Here is a 27,974-nt window from a genome sequence, read left to right as displayed (position 1 = left end):
AGTCAATAAGCTATGCCTTTTGTGTTGATTAAGCAGTTATTAATTAAGATTAAAGGCTTCTAAATACATTGTTACCACTGAAAATGATGTTAAATACTGTTTGAATACTTTTCTTTTTCAGCTGATGATAATGCTCCCGCGAAGCAACTTGTCACTTTGGAAGGAGAGTCCCAAGCTCTTCCTGCTGCTGCTGATGACGTGTCCGGGCCTACTGTCGCTTCTTCAAGTGCACCTATGTATGTTTCATGTTATTTTTCTTATAGTAGTTCTCACTCTTAGCAACACATTCACAACCGGCCATTTTTAAAGTAGACTTTTCCATATTTTTTGTCCATTTTGGAGCATTTTTACTGATATTTCCAGAAAACAAATATTTTGGGGTCCTTAGCAGTACAAGCAAGAAAAAACTCAACAACAAACAAAACGCACAAGGAAATAAAAGATGAATACATTTTTGCATTTCTTTAGCACGTCCTACTGCCAATAGTTAGCCGGGATATGCTCCACCACCCCCACGATCCTCGAGGACAAGGGGGACAGCATACAGACTGGTTGATTTAAACAAAAACAAATGTTATAAATGTAACACTTTATAGGAGTCCTCAAGTTTCTCAAGTCAAAATGCACTTGTAATGCTACTTATTAGTAGATTGTATATTGACACCTTAACCAGATAGCTTTGTATACTATAATTTTTGACACTTCAATGTAAAACGAAAATAAACAAATAAGAGCTTATGAAAGTAAATGAAATAATGAATTTTCCTAATATGAAACACACTGCAAATGAGGCTGGCTCAAACATGTTTATAGCATACATATCCATGCTCAGATCGAATGTGAAATGCCTAAGCTTCCCTGACTTAAATGTGTTAGCACCATCCCCCTGGTAATTGACATTGCATGCAGAGATTTCCTGCATCCACTACCAAAAAGTTTGGCTGATCTCAAACCTCAAGTCATGCAATATTATGTAAACATGTTGGACGAGACACTCCTTCGTGCATGACTGTTGAAAAATAACTTAAATATGCATTGGTGACAGTTAATGATTGGATTTCAAATCTAATCAACACTGTAATTTCTGCATTAAACATAGATTTGGTATGACCGTTTGTTTTGAACAGAGAGCGGGTAAGGGCTTGTGCTCTTTGCAACTGTGTGGAGCGCAGTCTTCATGGACAACGGGAGCTTAGGCACTTGGGATCGACTTCAGAACTGCCAACTCTCCAGCCATCAGCTTCTCCCATGCCACAACCTGGAAATGATGAATTGTCTTCCATTGGATTTTCAGACACCCCCTGTCTCGCATCACTATTTGATGACTCAGGTGAATTTCCAAACGACAATTACAACTTCAAAGCTTACGATGATGTGTGGCTTAAAATATAGGAGGCAGACGTGAATCAAAATTTACCCGGTGATTTGATGATCAAATAATGGTGTTTGCAATGCAGGGGGTTGTTGGGTTCATCACTGGTGTGCGGTCTGGTCAGAAGGAGTGCGACAAGTGGATGACGACGGTTTGGAAAACGTGGACAAGGCTGTTATCTCAGGGACACGGCGGGTGAGTGCTAATGTGGTAAAAAATCTTGGAGAACACATAGGTTACTTTCATGCAATGTCACACACATTGATATCTGTCATTTGTTTGTTACAGCTTTGTGAATACTGCAAAAGGCTGGGTGCAACCATTCGATGCCATGCTGAGGGCTGTTCAACCTTTTACCACTTCCCTTGTGCTGCAGCGAGTGGATCCTTCCAATCCATGAAGCTGTTGGCCCTTCTCTGTCCACAGCACATTGACAAAGCAGAGGACTTGGGTAAGACTAAGCACATCTTCTCTTCATTGCTGGTTTCGTCATGGGTGATCCTACAATATTTCCTCTTCCTAGTTTTAATATCTTTTACTAATAAGGCTGTTATCCAGTTCCTGCCGTTATAGATTTAGTCCAATTCTTAAGATTTTAAGCCTAAATTGTGCTTTAAAAATGAACTGTAAAAACAATTTGAACTTTTTTGAGACATTTAACATGCAAGATCTTTGCAATTTAACTATATAGTGATTTTTTTTTAAAACTAGTTTTTGGATGAAAAACACATCCAAATTTGTCCCGATTTTGCAAAGGCACATTATAAGTTGCCAAAGTAAGATATTTATGATATTACACTCAGAGCACTTCTAACTTTACGGTGAATAAATTCACTTAGCCTAATAACATGAGATATGAGAGATTCATTAAATAGATGTGAAGACAAATTAGTGCTGTGCCCCACTGGTTTGATGAAGTGCAATTGCTTGAACTGCTCGCATTAGCATCAGGTTATTCTTCAACATGGACAAAAACTAACATGGGCTCACATGCTGATATGATTCTATGTATTTTATTTTTTTTCCTTCTGTAGCAGGGGAGGAGTCTTGGTGTGCAGTATGTGACTCAGCAGGGGAACTCACAGACTTGCTGTTTTGTACGGGTTGTGGCTTACATTACCACGCGGCCTGTTTAGAGATTGGGGCCACGCCCATCCAGCGGGCAGGATGGCAATGTCCAGAGTGTAAAGTGTGCCAGACTTGCAGGTGACTTGATAGAATTTCGTGTAGTTTAATGCTTGCTGAATATGGCGTATGATAGATGTGTGCTTGGGTAAATACTACTGATCTTGCTCATTCCCATTATGCTGTATTTCGGCAGACAACCGGGTGAAGACTCCAAGATGTTAGTTTGTGATGCCTGTGATAAGGGCTACCACACCTTCTGTCTGCAGCCAGCCATGGATTCTCTCCCGACTGATCCATGGAAATGCAGAGTAGGTCACATATATCATCATTTTCATTTTCTTCCACTCAAGTTGGCAGACTTTTTTTAGCATTGATTTACTGTGGGTTATGTGAATCATGCCAGAGGTGCCGTGTGTGTATGGAGTGTGGCATTCGCGGACTCGTCCTGTCAGGCTCTGCTCAGTGGTTTGACAACTACGCCATGTGTGAGGCCTGCCAGCGTCAGCGTAGCTCCACGTGTGTCGTATGTGGAAAAGCGCCGCACCCATCTGTGGCTCTTCAGTGTTGCACAATGTGCCATAGGTTAGTTCAGTAATCATGAATTAATCTTTTGAATTTAGTCCCGTGAAATATTCTGACTGTCTCTCGCATGTCTCAGGTGGGTGCACAGAGACTGCACGCTCCCAGAAGCCAAAAGCATTTGCCTGCTTTGTAAGGAGGATAGACATCAACAGGACCGTCTCACCGAAGCATACCCAGCAGAGACACAGACTACAGAGGTGGCAGATGAGACCGAAGGGCAGATAGGGATGGTGGAGATGACTATCCAAACGGAGTCTGAAATAACGACGCAAGAGCGGACAGTTGGGATAGAAAGCCGGGGAGGCACATCAGAGATGGGGTTGGCAGATGCGACAGCCGAACATCTGACACACACGTGCTTAGGTCAGTCTGCGTCCCTATCACCTCAAAGTCTGCAATGTAGGTGGAATAATTCCAAAATATGGAACATGCAGCTCTCTCTTGAGCAAGAAACTTGTTTGTAGCCATTTATTGTCCTCCTACTTTATCTCTCTGGCTGGCAAACACACAGAAATGAATACAAATGTGCTTTTTCATATGATTGGTTGTTGACCAGCCCATGATGTACTTTGTCTTTCGCCCAAGTTGATGAATGGCTCCTGTAGTATCAGTCGTTCCACATTACAAGCGTAATCACAGCATGAATGAGAATTTATTCAAAACCTTAGAAGTTAATGAAATGTTTCTGATTTTTAGTGAGAATGCCAAGTTTTAACCAGTTCTTTGTACAGGTGCAGAGGCTTCCGTTGTTGAAGCACCAGATGTAGGTGACACAATCCCGAGGGAGGAGCTGAAGATAGAAAAAGAAGACTGCACTCCAGAACGAACTGCTCTGTCATTTGAGTGTCCAGGTAAGAAAGACCAACTTCTGACCATATTTTTTCATGGACACAAAGTGTACTGTAAAGAATGAAATATATGTAAATGATTTAAGTAATAACATGCATTCCCTAATCCTAGCCGGTGAAAGCTCGACCAAACAGAGGGGCCCTTGTCTACCTGCTGATGAAAGGAGAAAAGAACAAGGAGTCAACCAAGTGATCAGGGATGACTCTCAGGATTCTTCTGCTGAGAGACTACCTCAAAACACTAAAGTACAATCTACACAAGAGGACCTCGAAGTAATGGAAGTTGAGAACCAGGAAAATCTTCCCTCGGTGGAGAAGCCTCTTTCGACAGTGTTAATTGAGGCTGGTTCTGGTGGCATTCAAAGTGCAGAGTCGTTCAGTAAGACACTGTCAGAATGGTCACCCTCTCTAGCATCTGTGGCCAAAGTGGAGCATGAATCGCTTTGTGATAAGCGGGATACAAGTCCGCGCCGGGTGCACCAGTCGGACTTTCATCTACTATCTCACTCTGACGAGGAGGAAGAAGAAGATGGTGATGACATAAAGGAGGAACCACAGGAACATGAAGTTAAGCCAGATTTACTGCTCGATGAGTTGTCCAATATGAGCCACGGAGATGAGAGTAGTAGTGGCTTCCTAGGCTCTCCTGGAGAAGTTGATCCTCACCTCTCTATGGAGCTCGGCCCCTCCGAAACGGACGACTCGCTTCCTTTTGAACCACTCGGAATTCACAACGAAAAGGTGAAGCGCAGGGGATCCCCTGGACGTTCAAGGGTCAAACAGGTTAGTGCTGATTGTAGAACAGATTTTACGTCCAAGATTCGGCAAATTATACCTATTGTACTTTTTATTAGGGTCGAAGCAATAGCTTCCCTGGGAAGCGTAGACCACGAGGTGGTGGTAGCGGGAGAGGGCGTGGTGGGAGGTCTCGCCTCAAAGCCATGGCCTCTTGCATCGATGCCTTCTTGGTGAGCTAAAGTCTCTATGATTTAGATTGCATTATGACAATAGAAAGAAGAGTTTACGAAAAAAAAGCACCTAACTGCTTTTCTTCTTCCGACTTTTCCATAGCTAAGCATGACTGCAGACTCTGCTATAAGTAAAGAGGAAGATGACGAGGAAGATGATACTATGCAGAATACAGTGGTTCTTTTTTCAAATACTGACAAATTTGTCTTGCTCCAGGTAGAGAGAGAACTTTGATTTCAAACCATTCTTATTTGGTTTGTGTTTCAATATTACATGCATTTAATTTTTCTTTCTCCCTGATATGCTTTTCAGGATATGTGTGTTGTCTGTGGCAGTTTTGGAAAAGGTGCTGAAGGACAGTTATTGGCTTGTGCTCAGTGTTCTCAATGTTATCATCCTTACTGTGTGAACAGCAAAGTAAGTGCACTGTTACAATTTTAATATGATGTTTCCCATATAGTCCTTTGTATGTTGAGAAAGGTTAAACTTTATATCTTGCACAGATCACAAAGACAATGCTGCGTAAGGGTTGGCGCTGTCTGGAATGTATTGTGTGCGAAGTCTGTGGGAAGGCTTCAGACCCTTCCCGTCTGCTGCTGTGTGATGACTGTGATGTCAGTTATCATACGTACTGCTTGGACCCACCCCTGCACACAGTGCCCAAGGGAGGTTGGAAATGCAAATGGTAAAGCAGAAAACACCTCTTTCAAAGCTTTGTACTTCCTTGTAACTTTGAATGGGGTCAAATGGAAATGAATTCTTGGTAATTTGCATATTTATGTAAAACATTTATCAGACCTTCCATTAGCAATCCAGAAGCCCGACTTTCATCTTACGGACTTCTGTGGCAAAAGACAAATAAACCATTCACTTGATAGGTTTTTAGGGGATGTCGCACCTAGAGTGATAAATATAGCTAATGTACAATGCTATTCATTGCAGGTGCGTGTGCTGTGTACAGTGTGGTTCCAACTCGCCAGGCTTTCACTGTGAGTGGCAGAATAACTACACTCACTGTGGCCCTTGTGCCAGCCTTGTCACCTGTCCAGTATGCAGAGAGAATTTCATGGAGGAGGAGCTGCTTCTTCAGTGTCAGCACTGCGATCGGTGGGTGTTCCTTTTCATTAGAACTTAATGTGTGTGTGCATGTCCTGGGAATCAATTCAATAAATTATTGCACAGCTATTAATGAGATGTCTTTCGAAAAGCATCTAGTATGTAAGTGCATTATATGTGTAGATATTCTCTACCCCCACTCCAAAAATGAACATTTTTTTTCTTAATGCAAATAACACTGGCTGCAGTCAAAGGTGTTTTGTTCATTGAAAACTACAATCCCCCACCCCTTTGTAAAGACACTGATCGCACACATTCGAATGGATGAGAAATTCATTGGCATATGCCCAATTTTTGGGGCAAGTGCAAGGATGCAGGAAGAGTGTAAAGAAAAGACAGAATCACTCTTTTCACTCTCCTGCAAGCTGTTTTATCCCTTATAATATCCCTATAACACATTCTTTTTATGCAAGATTACAGGTAATTTCTCAGATGTCTCTGCTCGTTTTGTTGCAAGTTACCAGTAGATACAAATAATGTTTTTTTTTTAATTGTATTCTGATCAAAGTTGTGTCACAATTCTATTGTCTGACACCACGAGACTATCGTGATTTTTATATGGTTTTGGGCTACTACATACGTAGCCACCCACTTGCGTATATGTATAAATTTGTCATGAATTATGTGGTTCTTAGTGCCTGATTCATTCTGAATGTCATATTTTCATATGAAGATGGGTGCATGCTGTCTGTGAGAGTTTATACACAGAGGATGAAGTGGAACAAGCATCTGATGAGGGGTTTGCTTGTACATCATGCAGTCCTTATGTTCCCAAACCTGTCGGTAAGTCTAAACATACTTGATACATGATGATTTTCCTTGAGTGTTGCTATTGAAATTAATGCATCATTTTCAATGTTATTTACCTGTCTCCTCATTGTAGTCGAGTCGGCCATTATGGCTTCAATAAGGATCAAGGAGCCAGGTTTGTACATTTTGTGGGCGAGGTTCTATGCTCAATGTGTCCTTCTTGCATTCATTTGCACATCATAAACTTTACAGAGCCTCAGTTCTACCGGTTAGAGGGTGTTTGGCTGACAGAATCGGGAATGTCCCTCCTGCGAACCATCTCCATGTCTCCCTTGCTCAAGAGACGCCAACGCCGGTCTCGCCTCGGTGCTCTGTGTTGTGAAGGAGGCCCCGATGGAATGGATGTGAGAGAGGAAGGCGAAGGTGAAGAGGGAAAAGGTTGACACATTTTTTGTTTTCTAGGAGATTCCGAACTGCCTTAAACAGTATGTGATGGAATGCTCGGCTGTATTCAAACTGAATGTTATCTCATCTAGCTTGTGGGGAGTCTATGGATTGCGACGCTAAAATAGAGAACCCTGGAAGCCCTGACCGAGAAGGTTGTGTTGATGGAGGCGCAGATGGCATGGCTGAATGTGATGTTCTCAAAGGGGGGGCAGACGATACTGAGGATGGTAAAAAAAGAAAACGGAAACCGTACAGGCCTGGTAAGCTCACTTTATTGAAGTAAATGCTTTGCTTAATATTAAAATGATGAATAACAAAATCTCTACATCAGGAATTGGAGGATTCATGGTTCGACAAAGAAAGTGTCACACACGGTTAAAGAAAGAGTTTTTTGCCCAGCTGGCTGGAGAGACTACTTTAGATGGACATCCAATAGAAAGAACCATCGAAGACGGTCAGTTACTAGAATGGATTTTTCCTTTAGTGTTCTGCATCCATATAATTAGATTATTCCTTGTGTCTTATTTGACAAAATACTATAAAGATCGGGAAATACAGCATGCTTTTAGCCCCACCTAATATATTCAGAGATAATCATCCAAACATCTATTTACAATTGGGAATCTTTTTGGTGAATGTGTTATATACTCTTGTGACTAGGACCCCATCCTGACACAGATAACATCATGGACCCTAAACCATTGGATGGTGAAGAACAGGCCAAGAAGCGTAGAGGCAGAAAGAAGAGCAAGCTTGAGGACATGTTTCCAGCTTATCTTCAGGTTTGTTGGTCCCTCCCTTACTAAGCCCTTTTTTTAACATTCAGTCATGAGAGCATTGCTTGTTCTTTTTTGTGCAGGAGGCTTTCTTTGGAAAGACTCTTATAGACTTGAGTAAGAAGGCTGTCATGACAAGCCCTGGGCAGAGGCCAGCTTCATGCCTTCTTCAGCCGTCATTACCAACACCATCAGTAGTAAAGATTTCTTCACCAGAAAGTACTTGACTCGGCACTTAAAGCAAATAGTTTTGTCTGATTGTTGGGAAGAATTTATGTGTAATGTTTAACTCTTCACTAGCTGAAACCAAGGATCGTATGGTGCATCATCTCAAGCAAGAGGGGATTGAGGCCCCCCAGGCTCAGGGCGAAGGTGCAGGTAAATAACAGAACAATTCAGCTAATTGCTTTGGTTTGTAAGTAGATGTGTTACCATTAAAGTGCTTTTTTTTTTTAGGTGTCACTGAATCATCCTTAACACTGAAGGACCTAGGGTCAACCGATCCTCTTGACTTTGATGGTAAAAAAAGTGAAGGTAATCCTTTAAAATGACATTTATATTTCATTGTGCACAAAAGCACTATTTTAGAGATATTAAAGATTTTGTTTGCACGCCAGGTCTTCCTCAAGGAGTAGAAAATCAGGATTCGGAACAGTTTTTCAGGAAGGTTCTGGGAGTGTCTGAAGGTGCCAGTTTGGAAGGATTGAAGCCCATCTCGGAGGGCAGCAAGGGAGAACTCACTTGTAGCACTCTGCCACAAAGAGCTCTCCTCTCAGGTGTGTAGAATCTGATACCTTTGATTGAGCCTGGTGTGATTTGATTGGAATTGGACCTTGATTTAAGTGAAATAGGATATGCCATTGAAATTGCTACATATATATCCATATTCTGTAGGGTCTCTGCCCTCAGCTGGAGTGATGGATGCATTTCCTGCCCTTTCTCAGTCGCCGTTCTTTGACATGCGGTAGGAAGTGCCACATTTTTCATTTAGAATTCCATTGCACAAATCTCAACTCTTCTCCGCACGATACTTGTGGGTTTGCTTCATCCTCTTACTCTCTCTTCAGGGACAAAGGAGGGCTGTTCAGTCCAAATGGCGGTGAAGAAAGTCCATGGGCTACTCCGTCTACCCCTGTAACTCCTTCCTCCCCTCCAACTCCCACGGAGGCAGAAGGGGATGGACTGTCCTACAACCAGCGCAGTCTCCAGCGATGGGAGAAAGACGAGGAGCTAGGAGAACTATCAACCATTTCTCCTGTCCTTTATGCCAACAGCAACTTTCCCACTCTCAAGCAGGACTACCCAGGTGTGTGTGAAAGGCAATTAGTGGTTGATGAACAATCTTGTCACTATATTACATTTCTACATATGTCGCTTTATTTTGCCAATACCTAGACTGGGCAAGTCGCTGTAAGCAAATTATGAAGATCTGGAGAAAAGTGTCCGCAGCAGACAAGGTTCCTTATTTGGTAGGTCTCCTCAAAGAAAAATGGATATTGCATTATATCATTTATAAATCAACTGACTGACTGCCATTTTCAGTAATGGAAAAAAATATTACATTCATTTTCATGTAAACAATTTGTATTTTTAATAGCAAAAGGCCAAAGACAACCGAGCAGCTCAGAGGATCAACAAGGCACAGAAGGTTAGTTAAAATTTTTAACAGCCATGTCGAATAAAAAAAGAAGAAAAATTGTGATTTTTGCCATTTATTTTTTTTCTAATCTCATAGCAGGCAGAGAGTCAGGTGTGCCGGCCGATTAAAACGGAGCCAGTGCGGATTAAAGGAGAAAGACCCAGTTTACACCTCCAGATCCCCCCGCCTTCCGGATCAACGTCCATCTCCTCCCAACCAGGCTCGGCAGAAAGTCAGTTTCCTTTCCCCCCAGATTCAGGATCTTCCTCAGTTTTTTTCTCAGACGGTCTCTCAAAGACACCAGGATCAGCTGAAATCCATACAGACCCTTTTGCCAAGCTCCCGCCTCAATCGCCCCGCTCTCAATCCCACCCACCAACTCCTTTATCCTATGCTGGGGCAAGCCCAATACAAGTATCCTCCTCAGGTTATTCTGCTTCCGGCCCACAGGGTCCTCCTCAGGGACGGCCAGCTAGTCTTGGCCCTTTTGACATGCAACCAGGGACTTCCGGAGCCTCCAGACGGGCTCAGCAAGTCGATCCCTATTTCAGATCACAGTTACAGCAGCAACAGGGTCATTTAACACAATCTCACCAAGGCTCTCAAGAATCCCATACACCTCTACAAAGTCCTCATTCAAGAAGTGTGGGGATTGGGATGGAATCACCCATTTTCTCACCACCCCATAACACACACTATGGAGACCCTCAAAGAAATCTCCAGACAGAATACAGTTCATCTCCAATACCCTCAGTTGCATCGTCACCAGCCAGCCAGTATAGGGCTGATATGAGTGCACCATCTCCTCGATCCACACCAGTCGCAAGGCCTGACCTTGCTGCTGGCTCTCCTGCTGGTATGCTGGAGTCTGGGGATGGGTTGTTTAAGGCCCCGATGACCCCACGCATGCACCAAGGGGAGGGTGGAGCGCTTCATCCAGGAGCATCTCCTGGCCACCCATCTGAAGGATACAGGCAGTCTCCCTCGCATACTTTCTCCGACCACCACATTCAGTCTCCTCTCAATCCCAAATTGCAGTCAGGAGACAGTTGTTCTCTCGGGGCTCAGAGACACCTTGTAACTCAACAGGAATTGAGCTCGAGATTTCCCTCCAGTCCACAATCCCAAGGCAGTTGTCAGTCTCCTCAGACTCCTGGGGGGCTATCCAATGATGCCTATTCGGCACAATCTCCTGTTACTCCACGTTTCCAGTCACCTGAGCACTGTTCTCAGCCACCTTCAAGGCCACAATCCCGAGACCCATTTATGACAATCCACAAACCACCTCGCCCCACTTCTGCTGCACCTGATGGTAGTACTGGTTTCAAAAGCTCACCTAATCCAAATCAGTCACCTCAACTGCATTCCAGCGGAAGTCCCATTGGGGATCCTCTTTCTTGCAAACCCTCCGCTCCACCCCCTCCATTTAGCCCTAGCGCAGGAACTATTCAGATACCCCAACAGCAGGCACCTGGTCAGCCACAGCCTCAAATACAGCAGACTATCGTTGCAGACGCCTATAGCTCTAGACTGGTCCCTCCTTCTGGAAGTCAAGAACTGACGGCTGTCCGCCCTCAAGAAGCCCCTCATCCGCCATCCTTTCAGGGCACTCAAGAAATGCCAGATGTGTCAACAGTGCAAGACCCTTCCCTAGTTGGCTTAAGTCCCTCTGAGCTGGAGAAGCACAGACAGGTATTTAATTATTGACCTAAGAATAGTCTTGTGTGACTGCTCTTTTCCCTCTACTAATTAGTTTTTTTTACATGTGTCTCATGGTCATAGCGGCAGAAATTAAGAGAATTTTTAATCCGACAACAAATGCAACGGAACAATATGAGACAAGAAAAAGAGGCGGCGGCGGCTGCTGCGGGCAATGCATCACCTGGATGGCTTGCAGGAGAGATGGGCGCATTTCAACAAGACAAAAGCCATAGAGCACCACCTCCTTATCCACAGGTACAGTGAACAATAATACATAGAGATGGGGTCCTTAATAGAACCGCTATATTTCTTTCGTATTAGAACTCCATTTTGACTTCATTATCTCAATTGAATGGACTAAATATTTTCTTTCTAACAGTATTTGATTCTTTGGTGTAATTAGGATCGTGTTGCTGTCCCAACTGCCACTGCTCAGGTGTCCGCTATGGGAAAGATACCTGGGAATGCTAGTGGAATGGGAGACAAGCTCATTGGCCCATCAGCAGGAACCCCTGCTATCATGGATCCTGGTACACTCAGGTATGCTTGCAAGTCATCATTTATTCAGATATTAAACATTTTAAATTAAGAATTAATTTTGCCTAATCATCCATCAGCTCTAGTCTAATCAACTTACTATCAAAATGATTATGTTAAATTTTTAATTGTTTTTTTTCCCCTCAATTAAATCAATAGCTTTGGTAGTTTTATTTTATTTTTTAAATGCCCTTGCAAAAATACTTCAAAGGTTTGGCATATTTCCCATCTTTTCTTTTTCTCGCTGTTCTTTAGGCCACCAGGGCCCACTAAGCCTCAGGGTGTGTTTCCTCGTCCTCCATTCCCTGCTCAGTGGCATGGGCATGCTCCAGGGCCACGGAGATTTCCCCACCCTGGGATGGAGGCTATGTCCATAAGGCACAATCTCACCTCTCCTGTCAACATCCAGGGCATAGAAGGCATGGGGCACTCTCACCCCATGCTATCAGGGCATGGAGGAGATAATATGCAACCAATAGGCCAAGGGCCACCACCACAGTTTATTGAATTAAGACATAACTCGCAGAGGCTACCACTTCGACCCCAGTTTATGCCTCGTGGACCTCAGCCAAGACAACGTCTCTTTGTTCCACAAGAGATGCAAGCACCTTATGTCCAGCAGCATCCCATTGTGCATGCTGGTGCTATACCGTCAGATGGGAGCCTTGACTCGCAATTGGGATTACAAGAGAGTGAACTGTCAGTTCTATTACCTCAGCCTGGAACCCAGCAGCCCCAGGTAGGAGTGTCGCAGCCCGAAACTACTGCTGCCGGACTGCGTCAGCTTTCGCAATCAGGTTTAATCACAGAACACCAAGCTGCTGTGGTAGATCAAAATGAGACACTGCCAGAATCTGATCTTGGGGGCCTTGGTGATGGCCCTGGAGAAGGAGGTGTTGAGGATGAGGAGGATTTAGCTCTTGACTTGGACGCCGACAAAGGAGATGATGAATTGGGTAACCTTGACAACCTAGAAACTAATGATCCACATCTTGATGACTTGCTTAATAGTGATGAATTTGACTTGCTGGCTTACACTGATCCCGAACTGGACCAAGGAGATCCAAAGGATGTTTTTTCAGACCAGCTACGTTTAGTGGAAGCTGAAAGTGAAACCCCATCAACAGCCCTTGGGTCTACTCTCGTTAAGGAGAAAGTAAAACCCAAGCTGGAACCTGGAATGAAGTCCCTCTCAGCAACACCAAACTCCCCAGGCAGGTCATTAAGTCATATGCCACCCTCCCCTAACACAGTGGCTAAATCCAAATCAAAAATAGAACCTCTTACCCCTGAACTCCTCTCAGGACAGGCTGCTGCAAAAGATGAAATGGTAGAGGCTGTCTCTCTGCTTTTAGGGGGGACAACACCTTCAGCACAGCAAGCGCAACATCCAGCTTCCCTCAGTTCTGTTCGTTTGGGAGGACTTCCATACCCACTTCAGGATCAGGATGGTCCCTTGCAGTTCCCTGCTGCTGCACATGCAGATATCAGCAATGATGCACTTGGCCTGCCTGATGTTGGAGGACAGCATTCTGCTACTGTAGAACTGGCAAAGGTGGAGAGCTCATTGGATGGTGAACTCCCTCTCCTAATCCAGGATTTGCTGGAACATGAGAAGAAAGAGCAACAGAAGCAGCAGCAACAGCTTGGCTCCCTTCACCAGGACGCCATAGCACCTCATTTCCCCTGCGTTCCAAATCAGCAATCAAATCAACAGGGACCCGGACCATTAATGATGCCGCAACACCATCGGCCACAATCCCAAGCTGTAATAGGGCAGCCTGGCTTGGTACCCCGTGCTCCACACATGTTGCACCAACAAAGGCTTTTGGGACCAGCAATGGCCTCTTCACCTCACCTGGTCATGAGCCAGCAGCAGGCCATGAGCCAGCAGCAGGCCATGAGCCAGCAGCAGGCCATGGTGAGACTGGGGCAGCCAGGAATGCATGCAGGTATGCATCATCCACCGCAACAACCTGGGGTGAAACAATCACCTCTGGCTAATAATTTCTTCCCAGATAAAGGTAAGCTGTTTGGCTTTTATCTGTATTATTTTCTCCATTTTTTAAATTTTCCCTCACAATAATCACATCAACAATTATTGTGTTGGTCTTGCAGATTTAGACAAATTTGCCACTGATGACATAATGGATCCCATTGCCAAGGCAAAGATGGTGGCTCTTAAAGGTATCAAAAGGGTGTTGGCACAAGACCCCATGGTTGTGCCACCTGGCATCAACAGGTACTTTTCAATATTTTTTTTGATTCATTTTAAAAATTGAAATTCATAACCGATTTTTTTGCCGTGTTTCTACTGATATGGAAACCTAAACTAAAGACAAATAAGTGTTTTCGAACTTTTCTTGAGCTAGACCAAAGATTTGTGTTTGTATCGTTGTAGCAGTGTTGTCATATTTGTATGTGTTCCATGATTTTTAGGCAACAGGTTTCTCTGCTAGCTCAAAGACTGTCATCTGCCTCAGGCTCAGATGCAGGTCCAATTCCATCAGGACCTTCCAAAGTAAGCTCTCACTTCTGGGTATGCGACATATGTGAAGGGGGGGAATGTACCTATTTTTCAGATGTATGGTAGGTATTGTTCTATAAAGCACATTCACATAACAATTCTACCATAGGTTGATCTGTGAAAGCCATATTTGTGTTACTCGACTTAATTGCCATCTCAAACGGCTCTAAATGGGACTCGGACTCTTTAAGAACCTGCCCCGTTCTCTCTCTGTCTTCACTCCAATATTTACCTTGCAAGGAGCCAACCTCCTACGATCTATCTTTTTTTTTTTCCCAAGCCACCGATGAAGTTCAGCTGTTATGCATGTTGATATGATAAAGAATTACAAAGTCAAAAAGATATATTCTACTCATATATTTATTAAGATATATATTGATGGTTCTTACATCCTATGTTGATGTATATTGCAAAACCACCAATGCACAATTAGTCTTTATTTGTATAGCTATCCATTTCTAGTACAAAGGACGAGAGAGCTGTACTGCTGCTCTTAAAATACTCATTTGGCGCTAGTGGGGTAGCTCGCTTGGCATTTGATTCAGAGGGAGTGCAACTGAAACGCGTCTCATCACCACCAAAGCAAGTGCAGTGCACGTCAAAGCGGGGGAGGAGTTTAGTGAAAGAGGTAGTGGTAGTACCACTGAGCGTGGCAGAAGCACCCACCAGCAGACACGAGAGATTTAATGATTTCTCGAACATGCATGGTTCAGAAAACCACCCTCATTGTGTTTGGTTCAGGGATTGACCATAATGTATGATTAAATTGAAATTTGCATGACATCCCCTCCATGTTTTTGTGTTTAGGATGGAGAAACCATTGATCCTGCCCAGTCCAGACCAACCCCTCCACAGTTTGTTCAAGGAATCATCAGTATGTATGGCACCAAAAGTGCTTAAATTACTTACCATATTTACTCGCATATAAGCCGCTTTTGTCGGACAAAAACTGATGAGGGAATCGAGGGTACGGCTAGTATGCGCATAAAATTTTGACATGCACGAAACTTCATGTTGACAATGGCATAACACTACAACGTTATGGTGCCATGATGCCGTGACACAAGACAATGCGGCCAATACGGTCAATTATTTCCAAATTGAAAAAAGATAAACAGATAAAACGCTAAACAAAATTAATTTTGATGTCGGAATGAAATTAAAGAAAAAAACGTGAAAAAAACTCACTTGTGCCTGTCACTGCTTCTTAGGGCATCACTATCTTTCCTAGGGCGCTGCCGTCTTATCTAGTTAAATGTGCTCTGACTGGCCAGGTGCAAGTAGCCTTGATTTTGAAATAAAACAAAATTCCTCTTTGATTATTTTGTTTCTTGTAGACGTGTCTAAGGTAATTTTCATCTTACAGATAATTCAGAACAGCACCAGTATGAGGAATGGCTTGTTCACACTCAGCAGTTACTCCAAATGCAGTTAAAATATTTGGAAGAACAAATTGGAGTCCATCGAAAATCCCGTAAGGCACTCTGTGCCAAACAACGCACTGCAAAGAAAGCTGGCAGAGAATTTGCTGAGTCAGATGCTGAGAAACTTAAGTTGGTCACAGAAGAACAGAGCAAAATTCAGAAACAGCTTGACCAGGTATGCACATTTTTTGCACGTCACCAATTCATCTATTATACAAATCAAGGTGAAATGATGGTCGCAGTTGTTACTTTTCTTCTTCTTTTGTCTTTGAATGTAGGAAAATCCTGTTTGTCTACAAATATTTATACAACAATCTGCTTTGTCCTAGGTACGAAAACAGCAGAAAGAACATACCAATCTCATTGCTGAGTACAGAAGTAAACAGCAGCAGCAGCAAGGCCCTGGTCTTCTTACTCCAGGACATTCTACACAAGGAACCACACCTCATATGTTTCCCAAAATACCTGGCCAGGTGATGATGGGCCAGCAAGGACCTCCAGTCATTAGCCAGCACCCTGGCATGGTTCCACAGGGTGGAATGCCTGTCCGAATGCCACAAGGTCAGCCTTTCATTGGAAGAGCCCAACCCCAGGTTCCTGTACCACTTGGAGCCAATGGTTCAAGGCCACCGTGTCCTCCTGGGGCTGGATCAGGATTCTTCCCACAGGGCCCACCTGGAATGCAAGGTTCTGACCCAAGGTTTCTCCAGGAAAGACAGCTTCAGCATAGGATACACATGGCAAAGCTCCAGCAGCAGCAACAGCAGCAGGCAATGATGAGCCAGCAGCAACAACGCGGTCAACGGTCGGCCTTAATAAATCAGTCGCAGCCTGGCGTGATGGGAAACCCACTTGTGGCTCAGCAACAAGCAAATCTTCAACAAGATATTTTAACAGGTCAGGTTAATCAGCAGAGCATAGCGCAGGCCTCACAAGTAATGGGTGCAGGCCAGTCTGTAGCTCTCCCACAACAGAACTTTAGTACTAGCCAGAGTCAAGCCATGGTAGCATCACAACCAGGGCTAACCGGGAACCATCCACTTTCACAACAGCAACACCAACAACAGAGAGCTCCGGTCTTGGGTCCGACAGGACTTATTGCATCTCCTAGTCATCCTGTCTCCAGGGGTCCCCAGGTTCAGATGGTTCAGCAACAGCATATTGTGGCAGAACGCATGCCTTCTTCACAGCAACAACAGCAGAATGTGGCAAAGGCCTTTCCGCAGCAGCAAACGATTTCACAACTAAGGCAACCACCTCCAGTGATGGTTCAATCCAGCCAAGAGCAAGGAAAGCTTTCCCAACCTTCCACACCACAAATGGGCTCATCCCCTTCAACAGGAAGTACCACACCTCAGCCTTTAGGAACTACTGATAGTCAAATGGTAGACACTAAAGAGGGTGACATTCTCAACCCTGATACCAAAACCCCACCACAGCACAGTGGATCCTCCACCCCCAATGATGTATCCCAGTTAGGCCCTCCAAATGATCAACAATCTGATTTGGGGGGAAAGCAACTTCATCACCAGCACCAAGAACAGGCTTATATGTTGCAGCAAGAACCACCACTTCTTGATCAACAAACCAGTCTGGCTGCGAATCAACAAACTGGTGTGGTTCAGCAACCCTCAAAACAACTGCCGTCTGCTCTTCAGAGGGAAGATTCAGGTAGTGGTGACAAGCCAGCTTTGATAGTTAAAGAAGAAGGCAAATCAGCAGATTTCTTAGCCCAGCAGCTGCAGCAGCAACAACAACGGCTTCAAACAGTCCCAAATGTCATGCCGCAATTACACAATCCCAACATCCAGCAGCAGATTGGCCAGCCACATTCTGTAGTAATGAATCATCCACAGCAGCAAACCCTCATCACACAGCAGCAAAAACAGCAGGCCATGATAGGCATGATGAGAGCTCAGCAGCAGGGCGTGATGGCACAGAGGCCTGGAGCTCCCCCGGGACCGATACGCCCACCTATCAACCTCCAGGTCCAAGCCATCATTGCCCAAAATCCACAGTTGCGTAATCTTCCCCCAAACCAACAACTACAGCACATCCAAGCAATGATTGCCCAGAGGCAACTCCACCAGGGACCAATGATGCGGATGGCAATGGGTCAAGGACAGCAAAATCAGGTGAGACATCACATGTTACCAGGACAAGTGCAACACTCTGGTAAGCCAATGCCAAGAATTGAAGTGCAGCATATGCCATATGGAGCCACGAAGCCTGGTATGTGCACTCAGCAACCAGGTGGTTCTCCTCAGTTTCAACAGGGAATCATGGTACCAGGACAATCGCAGCAACATGTAGGAGAGGCAGGACAACATCAGGTTACTAGAGGACCGTTACCAATGCCACGATCCCCTATGGATCACAATCGCATGATCAGGCCCACGTCACCACGTCAGTCGCTACCTCCACATCCTGGTGATCTAAGACACCCAATGAACCAAGCAGTCGGGATGCGTCCACCCACTCCTAACAACCACCAGCAGCAGGCTTTAATGGGTGCTGCAGCAGTTCGCATGCAGGGATCCCCTTCTCATGCATATTCTCCTAGAGGCGCTTTTGGCATGAGCCCGACCCACCCGGCCTCCCCACTTTCATCGCACGTTTCTTCACCTTCTTTAGTTGACAATAGAGCTGGAAGGGGAAGCCCATACAGTCAAGTCAAGGCGTCTCCACTCAGGTCACCAGGAACCAAGACTCCCCTTGACTGTCCAGGCCTGAAAGTAGAATCACAGACGTTGGTCAGTGAAACATCTCCCACCACCCCATTCATTCCAAATGGACCACGTACAGGATTACATTTTCAACAACAGTCACCACAAGTTGCAGAAAGCCACGTTCCTTACCCACTGCAGGTCTCCACAAAAGGGGATCTATGCAAGCTGACTGTACAGAGCATTAAACAGGAGCCGAGGGAGGTGCAGTGTGATGGTGAAGGAGAAACCCATTCTGGTGCTATAAAACGAGAAGCTACCACAGATGCAGTTTCTTCTGGAAGACACTCAACATTTATTAACTCTGATGATCCTAGAACTGAAACTGGACAACAATTGCTGCAGAAACTCTTGAGAACCAAGAACCTCCAAATTGGAGCCCAAAGGCCCTCTGAAGGCATCCACAATGAGATCAATGGCCACATTAACAGCAAATTGGCAATGTTAGAACAAAAACTTCAAGGGACTCCAAGAAATATGGAGGTATTTTGAATTTATCTTTTTAATTATCTAATTGTGTTTGTTTATTTATTTATTTATCTAACTATCTATCTATTTGGATTTGATTGGATTGGATAACTTCATTCATCCCATATTTGGGAAATTTCATTATGACAGTAGCAAGGGATTTATTTATATATTTTTGTCTTCATTGAGTTATGTAGTGGAATTTCTTTTAAGCTTTTGTTAACTTCTGTTTTTGACACTTTATTGTGACCGAGTTTATTACGGTGCTAAAATTAATATATTCTTTTTTTCTTCCTATTTCTAACTTTTAGGATTTACAGTCAATAAGTAAAAGGGCTCCACAAAAGCCAAAGCGCACCATTAAAGCACCTGGCGATCGAGGGCTTAACGCACGGAAGAAGACTAAGAAGGAAGAAGTTGGAAGAAGTGCTGAAGCGCTTCTTAAGCAATTAAAACAGGTATGTTGATGCCAAAATAATCATACATTCAATGCACTGAGTCATTCCACTGGTAGTTACTAATTGAGATGTACTTTTCAGGGTCTCTCTCTGCTACCCCTCATGGAACCTTCGATCACTGTTGGCTTAGATCTGTTCGCCCCCTTTGGGAGCAGCCCAGCCAATGGAAAAGCTCAACTTAAAGGATCCTTTGGAAATGCAATCCTAGACAATATTCCAGACTACTACTCTCAGTTACTGACCAAAGTAAAGCCAAACTCAAGTCTTTGTGCTCTCTCGTTTTTTTTTTTTTGGACGCTCTTCATGGAAATTGTCTGCTTTCACAGAGCAACCTCAGCAATCCCCCGACACCTCCATCTTCCTTGCCACCGACACCTCCTCCTTCTGTACAGCACAAGCTGCTTAATGGAGTGACTCCTGTGGAGGAACTGTCTCAGGGTCGGAAAAATTTAGAGTCGCGAGACAAACTAATAGGTAAAACAACGCAGTCTAATGTGCTTTTACTGCTGATCTCGGCTTCAAATGTTCCATATCGTCCTTGCTTGTCCAGAAGCAGTTACAGAGGAAACAAAGAGCGTAGACATTCTTGCGGCGCTTCCCACTCCACCTCATAATCAGAATGAAGACATCAGGTAAAGCGATGGTTCTAAGCCATTGCATCATTTAGTACTTTCTTCCAAACTTTGAACAATTTAGGTGTCTTTTGAACAGGATGGAAAGCGATGATGAAGACACTCCAGAGAGTATCATTCCGGCATCCTCCCCTGAGAGTAACATTGGAGAGGAAACATCTCGTTTCCCTCGCCTGCTGGAGCCAAAAGAAGAGGAAACCGAGAGAGCAATATCCCCCATTATTCCCCTCATTCCTCGCACAGCTATCCCAGGTAAAAACAGTCAATGTTTGACTTTTGTAGTTTAGTAGCTTGACCGTGTAATTTTCTGTAAGCATACACGGCGTAACATTAATTTCTCTAGTCATAGTGCTAAATTTTGGTTTGACATGCCTGCAGACATAACTGCTTTATTTTGTCAGGTTTTTTTTGTAATTTGTAAATTTCTTGCTACTTTCACATTTCCTCTGCTAGCATTCTCAGTGGACAAACCATTTGAAACAGTTGGCGAGGGAGTGGTTTCTATGTCCAATCACTGGGACAAGGCTAAAAATAACGAGGTGGCTGTCACCTTCACGCTGTCCTCCATGGCAGCCAAGGTATTACATGATCAAATTATTGTTTCCTGTTCCCACTTTCTTGTTCTTGCATTCGAAAGTTGAGTGAGAACTAACCCATTGGTTTCTCAGAAACTTAACCATGTGATGATGGCAATGGCCCAGCTGCTCAAGATAAGGATGCCAGCTTCGTATGAGGTGACCTTCCCTTCCCAGAACCCTGACATGTCTGGAGTGGACGATTCCAGGAAAGTCTCTGTCCAGTCAAGTAAGTACTTAAAACAATTTTCAATGCTTTTCCCCCTACTCGGTAAAACTGGTTTAATTGTTTAAAATTGGATGAGACCAAGTGTATTTTGTTGATTATTTATGACAAACCGTGTTTTCCAGGTGATCTCTGTCTAAAAGACAATGCTTCATCCAGTCAGGATGAGTGGTTAAGGCAATTTGATGTGTCTCTGCCAGGTTGCACATTAAAAAAACAAGTGGACATTCTGGCACTCATCAAACAGGTTTGTTTCCAATCTCTTTGTTGCAATGTACAGTTGCTGTGGGGTACATTTCTTGAATTGCGTACGCCGTGTGCATTTTCTTTCAGGAATTTCCAGATAGTGAAGACAAAACAGTCCAGCACTGCTACACGACAAATGTAAATGACTTGGATGTGCGGCACCTTCCGATTATACCAGTGGAAGAATCGCCGCCTCCATCACCATCCCCTCCTATTCCTCTTCCTTCCTCCCCAGCTCCACTTCCAAGCAATGAGGCAGATCCTTCCAAAAAGTCATCCCCCTCCCCTTCCTTGCCTACTACACCCATCACTGTCCAGATCAAGATGGAGGCTGAACAGGACATTGAGCCTCCTGGAGAACCGGTCGAACCCATCGCATCCACAGATGCAGCTCCGGAGAAGGGCTCTGATCCAGCATTTGAGCCGTCTGCTCCTGAAGATCAACTGATTTTTACTACCAAAAAGGAGGAATCGGTCAGCGATACCCTCATCTCAGATAGTCCCAGTCCCATGGAGTCCTCGCCAAAGGCCACCAAGCAACGCAGGCCCCTCTCCCCTGGCTTACTCCCCAATGTGAAAAAATGGAAAGGGATTCGCTGGAAACGCCTGCAGATTGTCATTTCTATACGAAAGGGTGGCTCCAAGAAGGAGAGCAGCCGCGAGGTCTCTGAACTTATGGAGCGCCTTCGAATAAGTCTGCGACCTGAGAGATTGCCACGGGATAAGCGCAAATGCTGTTTCTGCCATGAGGAGGGTGACGGAGCCACGGATGGGCCTGCCCGTTTGCTTAACATCGACGTGGACCTGTGGGTGCATCTCAACTGTGCCCTGTGGTCTACTGAGGTATATGAGACGCAGGGGGGTGCGCTCATCAATGTGGAGGTGGCGCTGCGTCGCGGATTGCGCACCATGTGCGCGTGCTGTCAAAAAACGGGCGCCACCAACAGCTGTAACCGACTGCGCTGTCCAAACGTCTACCACTTTGCCTGTGCCATCCGCGCCCGCTGCATGTTCTTTAAAGACAAAACCATGTTGTGCACCCAGCACAAACTGAAGGGTCCCAGTGAAGAGGAGCTCTGCTCCTTCGCCGTTTTACGGAGGGTTTACATCGAACGTGACGAGGTCAAACAAATAGCCAGTATCTTGCAGCGAGGGGACAGAGTCCATCTTTTCCGCGTCGGCGGCCTCATCTTTCATGCTATCGGGCAGTTACTGCCCTCCCAAATGGCCTTCTTCCACTCACCTACGGCCATCTTCCCTGTTGGCTATGAGGCAACACGCATTTACTGGAGCACACGGGTTCCCAACAAGCGTTGTCGCTACCGTTGCCGCGTCAGCGAGGATGAGGGCCGCCCCTTGTTTGAGGTGCGCGTTCTGGAACACGGCCTGGAAGATCTTCAGTACCGTGACGTAACGCCACAAGGTAGGACACACTTGATTCAACTCTTTTGTGCTTAATACGGCCTTCAATGTTTTTTTTTCACCTTGAACCATATACAAATAGTTTTACCCCCCTTTGTCAACAGGAATCTGGGAAGATGTGATTCATAAGGTTGCCAAACTCCGAGATGATACGTCCATGTTGAAACTATTTACGGAACACGTCAAAGGGGAAGAGATGTTCGGCCTCACCATTCATGCTGTCATGCGCATTACGGAATCGGTAAGGGAAAATATATTTGTAGTCACTTTCATGAATATAAGGTGTAAGAGAAGATTTTGATCAAGTGCATCTTAGTGGGAAAACAATCTTTTTTGTTGTTGTGATTTTTAATAGTGTAATAATGAAACTTTAACAAAACCCAATCTTTTCTCAGTAGACCACGTTGCAGTTAGTAGACGTTTTCATTGGTAGTTTAACATGATATTATCACTTTTTTTTTTTTTTTTTTTTTTTTAGTTACCTGGGGTGGAGAACTGCCAAAACTACCAGTTCCGATACGGCCGCCATCCACTGATGGAGCTCCCTCTCATGATCAATCCTACTGGTTCTGCTCGATCAGAGCCCAAAGTCCCCACACAATGCAAGAGGTAAGGGGAAATAATTGGTCATGTTTGATCTTCATCCTTTTTTTTTTAGGCCTCTCACAATTGATTCAGTTGACTCGCTTGTCTGTGTGTCTGCAGGCCTCACACCTTGAACAGTACCAGTGTGTCCAAGGCATACCAGAGCACCTTCACTTGTGAGATGAATACGCCATACAGCAAGCAGTTTGTCCACTCCAAGTCTTCACAGTATCGACGCCTGAAGACTGAGTGGAAGAACAATGTGTACCTGGCTCGCTCTCGAATTCAAGGCCTGGGTCTGTACGCTGCTAAAGATTTAGAGAAGCACACCATGGTCATTGAGTACATCGGCACCGTCATACGCAATGAGGTGGCAAATCGCCGAGAGAAAATCTACGAATTTCAGGTTTAATTCCGACTCCTCGTTTGCTGGAAGAAGAAAAAAATGTTAAGTCGCTCTATCCAACTAATTGTCTTTTACTTTCTGTCCTAGAATCGTGGCATCTACATGTTCCGTATAAACAATGAGCAAGTGATTGATGCAACTCTGACGGGTGGGCCAGCTCGGTAAGCAACCTTGAATATGCGCATGTTTATTGGCCAAACAACATTTCGAGGTTATATAATTTTAAATGACATAAACAAATCCAAACGTTAAGGTGCTATCAATTGATGACCATTTAATGACATGGAATTGACTGCAATAATAGATGAAGAATTGAATTTTTTTTTCCAATTTCACCCAAAACAATGCATCATTCATCACCCAAATTTTATAAAAGTGTGTTATAAAACAGAAACATTGTCAATCAACATAGTCCAAAAATTAAAACGACTGCACCCGTTGGTACATGTGGAAAACGAATGTGGCACAATTTTTTTTTTTTTTTTTTTTTATAAACCATTCCATAGTTGTCCATTCAAAACTGTATATCAGGGAAGATCCACTTTTTTCACCAATTCTAATTGTGACATCACAACCACAATCTCATTTCTCATCTGTGTTGTATTGCACTAGGTAGTACATATTGACAGAATGGTCAAACAGTAACTAGAGGAGAGAAAGCCTATCGGTAGCATGCTGGCAATCAGACTTAAAAATGATGTATTTATTCATAAAACTGAAAAAATATAAGTAAAATGAAAAATATAAAATCATGTATCAAATAATAAAACTAACTTAGATAAGGAGATATAACATTTTGAATCCTTTAGGCAACACTTGTATACCAAATATAATATGTTCGCATAAGATAAAAATCAGTCATTACTTATGCGGATGCGAGGTATTTATGGTCTGAATTTTCCTTTTTTATTCAGTGACCTAAAATATCCACACATACAACATAGAATTTTATTGTCAAATAAACCAAAGTATTCCTTTTCAGCATATTAAACTAGAAACAATCAATGTCTTTGGTGTTACCTTAACTGACAGGTATCCAAACATAAGACTGTTAGTTATTTAAAAACAAACAATGCTATCAGTCTCTTTTATTTATTTACTCTACTTAAAGAATATCAATCGTTTCAAACCACAGTAACACATACAAACTGACCAATACAGGATTTTTTTTACGAAGAGGTAGAATGTCGGGGAACAATGTTCTACATATTTGCAACCATGTCCAAAAGATGGCACTGTTGAACAAGCAGCAATCCTCCTGGTAGTTTTTGATTGAGCTAATGTGGTTTTCTGCAGCTACGTCAACCACTCGTGCGCCCCCAATTGCGTAGCCGAGGTTGTGACCTTTGACAAAGAGGACAAGATCATCATCATCTCCAGTCGCAAGATCCCTAAAGGAGAGGAGGTACGCTTACACGTCTACTCTAAAATGTATTTACAACTCCTAAAATTGAAACTACAGCTCAATTTCAACCATGGCTGGTAGGGATTAGTGATTTACAGAAGTGATTGAGACAGTTCATGTCAAGTGCAACCTTCAGGAAAAGTCTGTAGAGTCAAAACAAACATCATTACAACCAATATTAAAATATATAGAAATCATAAAAGTCAGATAAAAATGGTATTCATATTTATTTGATATATATATATATACATATATACATATATTAAATTATATTGTCAAATATGAAAGCTGTGACTTAGTCAGCTGCACCTTGCAGTTAGAAAATTCAAGTAATTGCAGCAAATTCTGCAAAAAAAAACTAACTTACACAAAAGCAAAGCCAATAAAAGGAGTCTACTAGACATTGCGTATTGTCATTGAAAGTCAACATTCTCGAGTCAAGCTGCTGTTGACTGGTATACAGTGTTCTATCTCTCAAGTAATGTCAAAAATGGATTTCCACTGAACATGTTTGTGCGTTACAGCTGACTTACGACTACCAATTTGACTTTGAGGACGACCAGCACAAAATCCCATGCCACTGTGGCGCCTGGAATTGTCGAAAGTGGATGAATTGAGACCAAGGAAGGAAGCAAGGAAGGTGGAGCATGGCCTCCTTTCTGCGCCAAAGCCTAATCTGTTTTTTTTTTTTTTTTTTTTTAAACTTGACTTTGCCAGTGCATAAGCTGCTCTCATCCAAGTGGAGGTAGGCTGGCCTCCATCTTATAGCGTGTAGCCAAAGGTTTGACGAGCATTAATCACCACCACCCTCACCTTTTTTTTCCATGGTGGACACACAACAACCTAGGGGCGCTCCTTACTTCTCCCCATAACCCGGGTATCCCCCCCCCCCCCCCCCCCCTCTCCGCTCGGCCAGAAGCCTTTGTTTTTAACCAATGGGAGCAATCGTGTCCACAAGCACCGTGCATCCACAGAGAAGAAAGAAAGCCATGTGAATCTACTACAAATGACTACTCCTGATTATTTTATCTTTTTATGAATCGGACCTACAAGTACTTCCTCTCTCACCGTTGATGAAACGGCAACCCCCAAGCATCAAATCATCATCAATGAAGACAATACGGACGTTGGCTAGCAAGACAATCTTGGTTGAAAAGAACTTTTAGGAATTCTAAAAGGCTTGTTGGACCCGGTCTACCTCATTGAGTGAAAGCGGTAAGTGACTGCTTTGTATAGAAATAATAATTAAAAAAAAGACAAAAAAAAACAAAAAGACAAAACTGTTAACTCCCACTGTGGAATTTGAGAGGGGCTGTCTTGGACAAGCAGGGAATTTTAAACAGCATGTTTGCTCGGTTTATTCTATGCTGATGATCATTTCCAATATGGAGCCACCCTGACGAGGATGAAGAAAAATCCCGACTTATTTATACAGATATGAACTATTATGAGCGTTTTTTGATAAGCATTCAAACAAAAAGGCAATCAGAAGCTCAGCGTCGCTCGGTGACGCACGACTACTAAAATGTCCTTTTTCCAAACGCACCCTGCTTCCTCTCTGTCGCATTTAGTGGACAAAATATTTTACTGTAGTAGGTCTTCCTTTTTTGCCCGTGCGCAGCCTGCCGTCTTTTTACTCCTTGTGATGTTTGTTTGTGTGCGCGAGTGTGTGCGTGATTTTTTCTAGCGTCGGTACTGTCCTCCAGGTTTGAACTGATGGCAGGGAAAGACTGATTGGATAAAAGGGCATTTGTTTCCTCGTCTACCTGAGAGTTAAAAGGAATAATACTTACAAAAAATAAAGAAAAAATAAAAAAAAGTCTTTAAAGGGAGCTTTAGTCAAACTTCCCACACTGCTATGTTCCTTCCTATTTTCCCAGAAAAAACACCTAACACCTCACAGGATTCAAAGAAAAATGCAAGCTTGTACAAATGTATATAACGCGATATGCATAATACGGGGGCCCCTCAAACCCCTTTGTAATCAATAATGTGTAGAGAAATCAAATGGAAGAGAGAGAAAAAAAATCAACCACTGGATATCATTTTAACAAAGCTGTACATACGTATAAATATATGTAAAATGGCAAACTAATATCTTTATGTATATGAACCAGAGTGTTTTTTTTGCATTAACCTGTTTTTCTATTGGTGTTTTTTGCTATAAGCTCTCAGAGAACATTTTGTCGAAACAAAATAATGTGGTGAGAAGAGAAGCCAAGGCGGTGACAATGGATCACATGGCAGTGCATAGCATTTGTATTTATGTCATTTTTCTTTTTTTTTTTTTTTTTGTATTTATGCTTACCAAATCATGTCCCTCGTTTTCCTCCAATTTGATGAATATACTCATGAATGGAAGCGGTTATTCTTAGTGTCATGCTTATTTTGTATCTTCCCTTTAGAAGTGACTGTGTTGTGAAGTGCTTATGTGGAATCATCCCAAAATCAGACCCCAGATTTAACCTGGTATTGAATTGCACTCTCTTATAAATCTATCTATATATCGAGACACAGTGGAGACGTTTGCTCAAGTATTAGATATTGATCAAGTATCCCAAGCAGTGATTTTACTTGTTTTTGCTGTTTCTATTTCAAGGGAAGACCAGAATGAGTTCGACATTTAAAAAAAAGAAAAAAAAAGCCTCACTGGATTTTAGCCGGAGACATTTTTAACTTTTCTGAAAAATCTTAAAGTTCACTTGGTATCTTTTTAAGTTCGCTTAAATTCAAGGTCGTTTTATTTTAAACTTCATCTACTTTTTAAAAAGAAAAAATGTTGCATCTGTACAGCAACTTTTAGGGATGACAAATAAATATATTGATTTTTATTGTAAGTGGCATGTTTTGTATGAATATTCTTTTGAATTGTACATATTTTTGAAGGAAGCCAGAGGTTTCTTTATATTCAGCCCCCCCCCCCCCCGTCCCCAACTCCCTTTCATCTTATGTCTTGAGTTTGTTTCTTGTAAACAGAAATAAAAATGCATTTTGAATATGTGCATTTTT

At 43.3% G+C, this 27,974-nt stretch overlaps 1 protein-coding gene across 1 annotated transcript; it reads left to right on the top strand.

Moving 5' to 3' along the window:
• Nucleotides 1-12: 12 nt before the first annotated feature.
• On the top strand, nt 13-27,961 carry kmt2d (lysine (K)-specific methyltransferase 2D). Its single transcript, XM_077710915.1, has 54 exons — nt 13-55; nt 122-236; nt 1,128-1,330; nt 1,458-1,567; nt 1,661-1,823; nt 2,407-2,578; nt 2,694-2,808; nt 2,904-3,082; nt 3,159-3,445; nt 3,814-3,933; nt 4,043-4,713; nt 4,785-4,898; nt 5,002-5,115; nt 5,212-5,316; nt 5,403-5,584; nt 5,842-6,006; nt 6,689-6,798; nt 6,899-6,940; nt 7,018-7,203; nt 7,302-7,472; nt 7,544-7,666; nt 7,873-7,994; nt 8,072-8,207; nt 8,289-8,366; nt 8,445-8,522; nt 8,606-8,764; nt 8,883-8,952; nt 9,056-9,294; nt 9,384-9,457; nt 9,586-9,636; nt 9,724-11,319; nt 11,410-11,583; nt 11,732-11,868; nt 12,121-13,889; nt 13,984-14,107; nt 14,305-14,386; nt 15,200-15,266; nt 15,759-15,991; nt 16,146-19,025; nt 19,322-19,468; nt 19,550-19,714; nt 19,795-19,942; nt 20,019-20,100; nt 20,180-20,352; nt 20,554-20,678; nt 20,769-20,904; nt 21,027-21,148; nt 21,235-22,570; nt 22,674-22,810; nt 23,048-23,178; nt 23,275-23,560; nt 23,648-23,721; nt 24,857-24,965; nt 25,490-27,961. The coding sequence occupies exons 1-54, from the start codon at nt 13-15 to the stop codon at nt 25,580-25,582; spliced, it is 14,823 nt and encodes a 4,940-aa protein (XP_077567041.1). The 3' UTR covers nt 25,583-27,961.
• The last annotated feature ends 13 nt before the right edge of the window (nt 27,962-27,974 follow it).

This window comes from Stigmatopora nigra, chromosome 1 (assembly GCF_051989575.1).
Source record: "Stigmatopora nigra isolate UIUO_SnigA chromosome 1, RoL_Snig_1.1, whole genome shotgun sequence".
NCBI lineage: Eukaryota > Metazoa > Chordata > Actinopteri > Syngnathiformes > Syngnathidae > Stigmatopora > Stigmatopora nigra.
This window is presented reverse-complemented; position numbering and strand designations above follow the sequence as displayed.

Coding starts and splice junctions, on each gene's coding strand:
- kmt2d (XM_077710915.1), top strand. CDS start 13: ATGCCTTTTGTGTTGATTAAGCAGTTATTAATTAAGATTAAAG. Junction 8,953..9,055: donor TCGCCGTTCTTTGACATGCG/GTAGGAAGTGCC, acceptor CTCTCTCTTCAG/GGACAAAGGAGGGCTGTTCA. Junction 15,267..15,758: donor GTTTGTTCAAGGAATCATCA/GTATGTATGGCA, acceptor TTCATCTTACAG/ATAATTCAGAACAGCACCAG.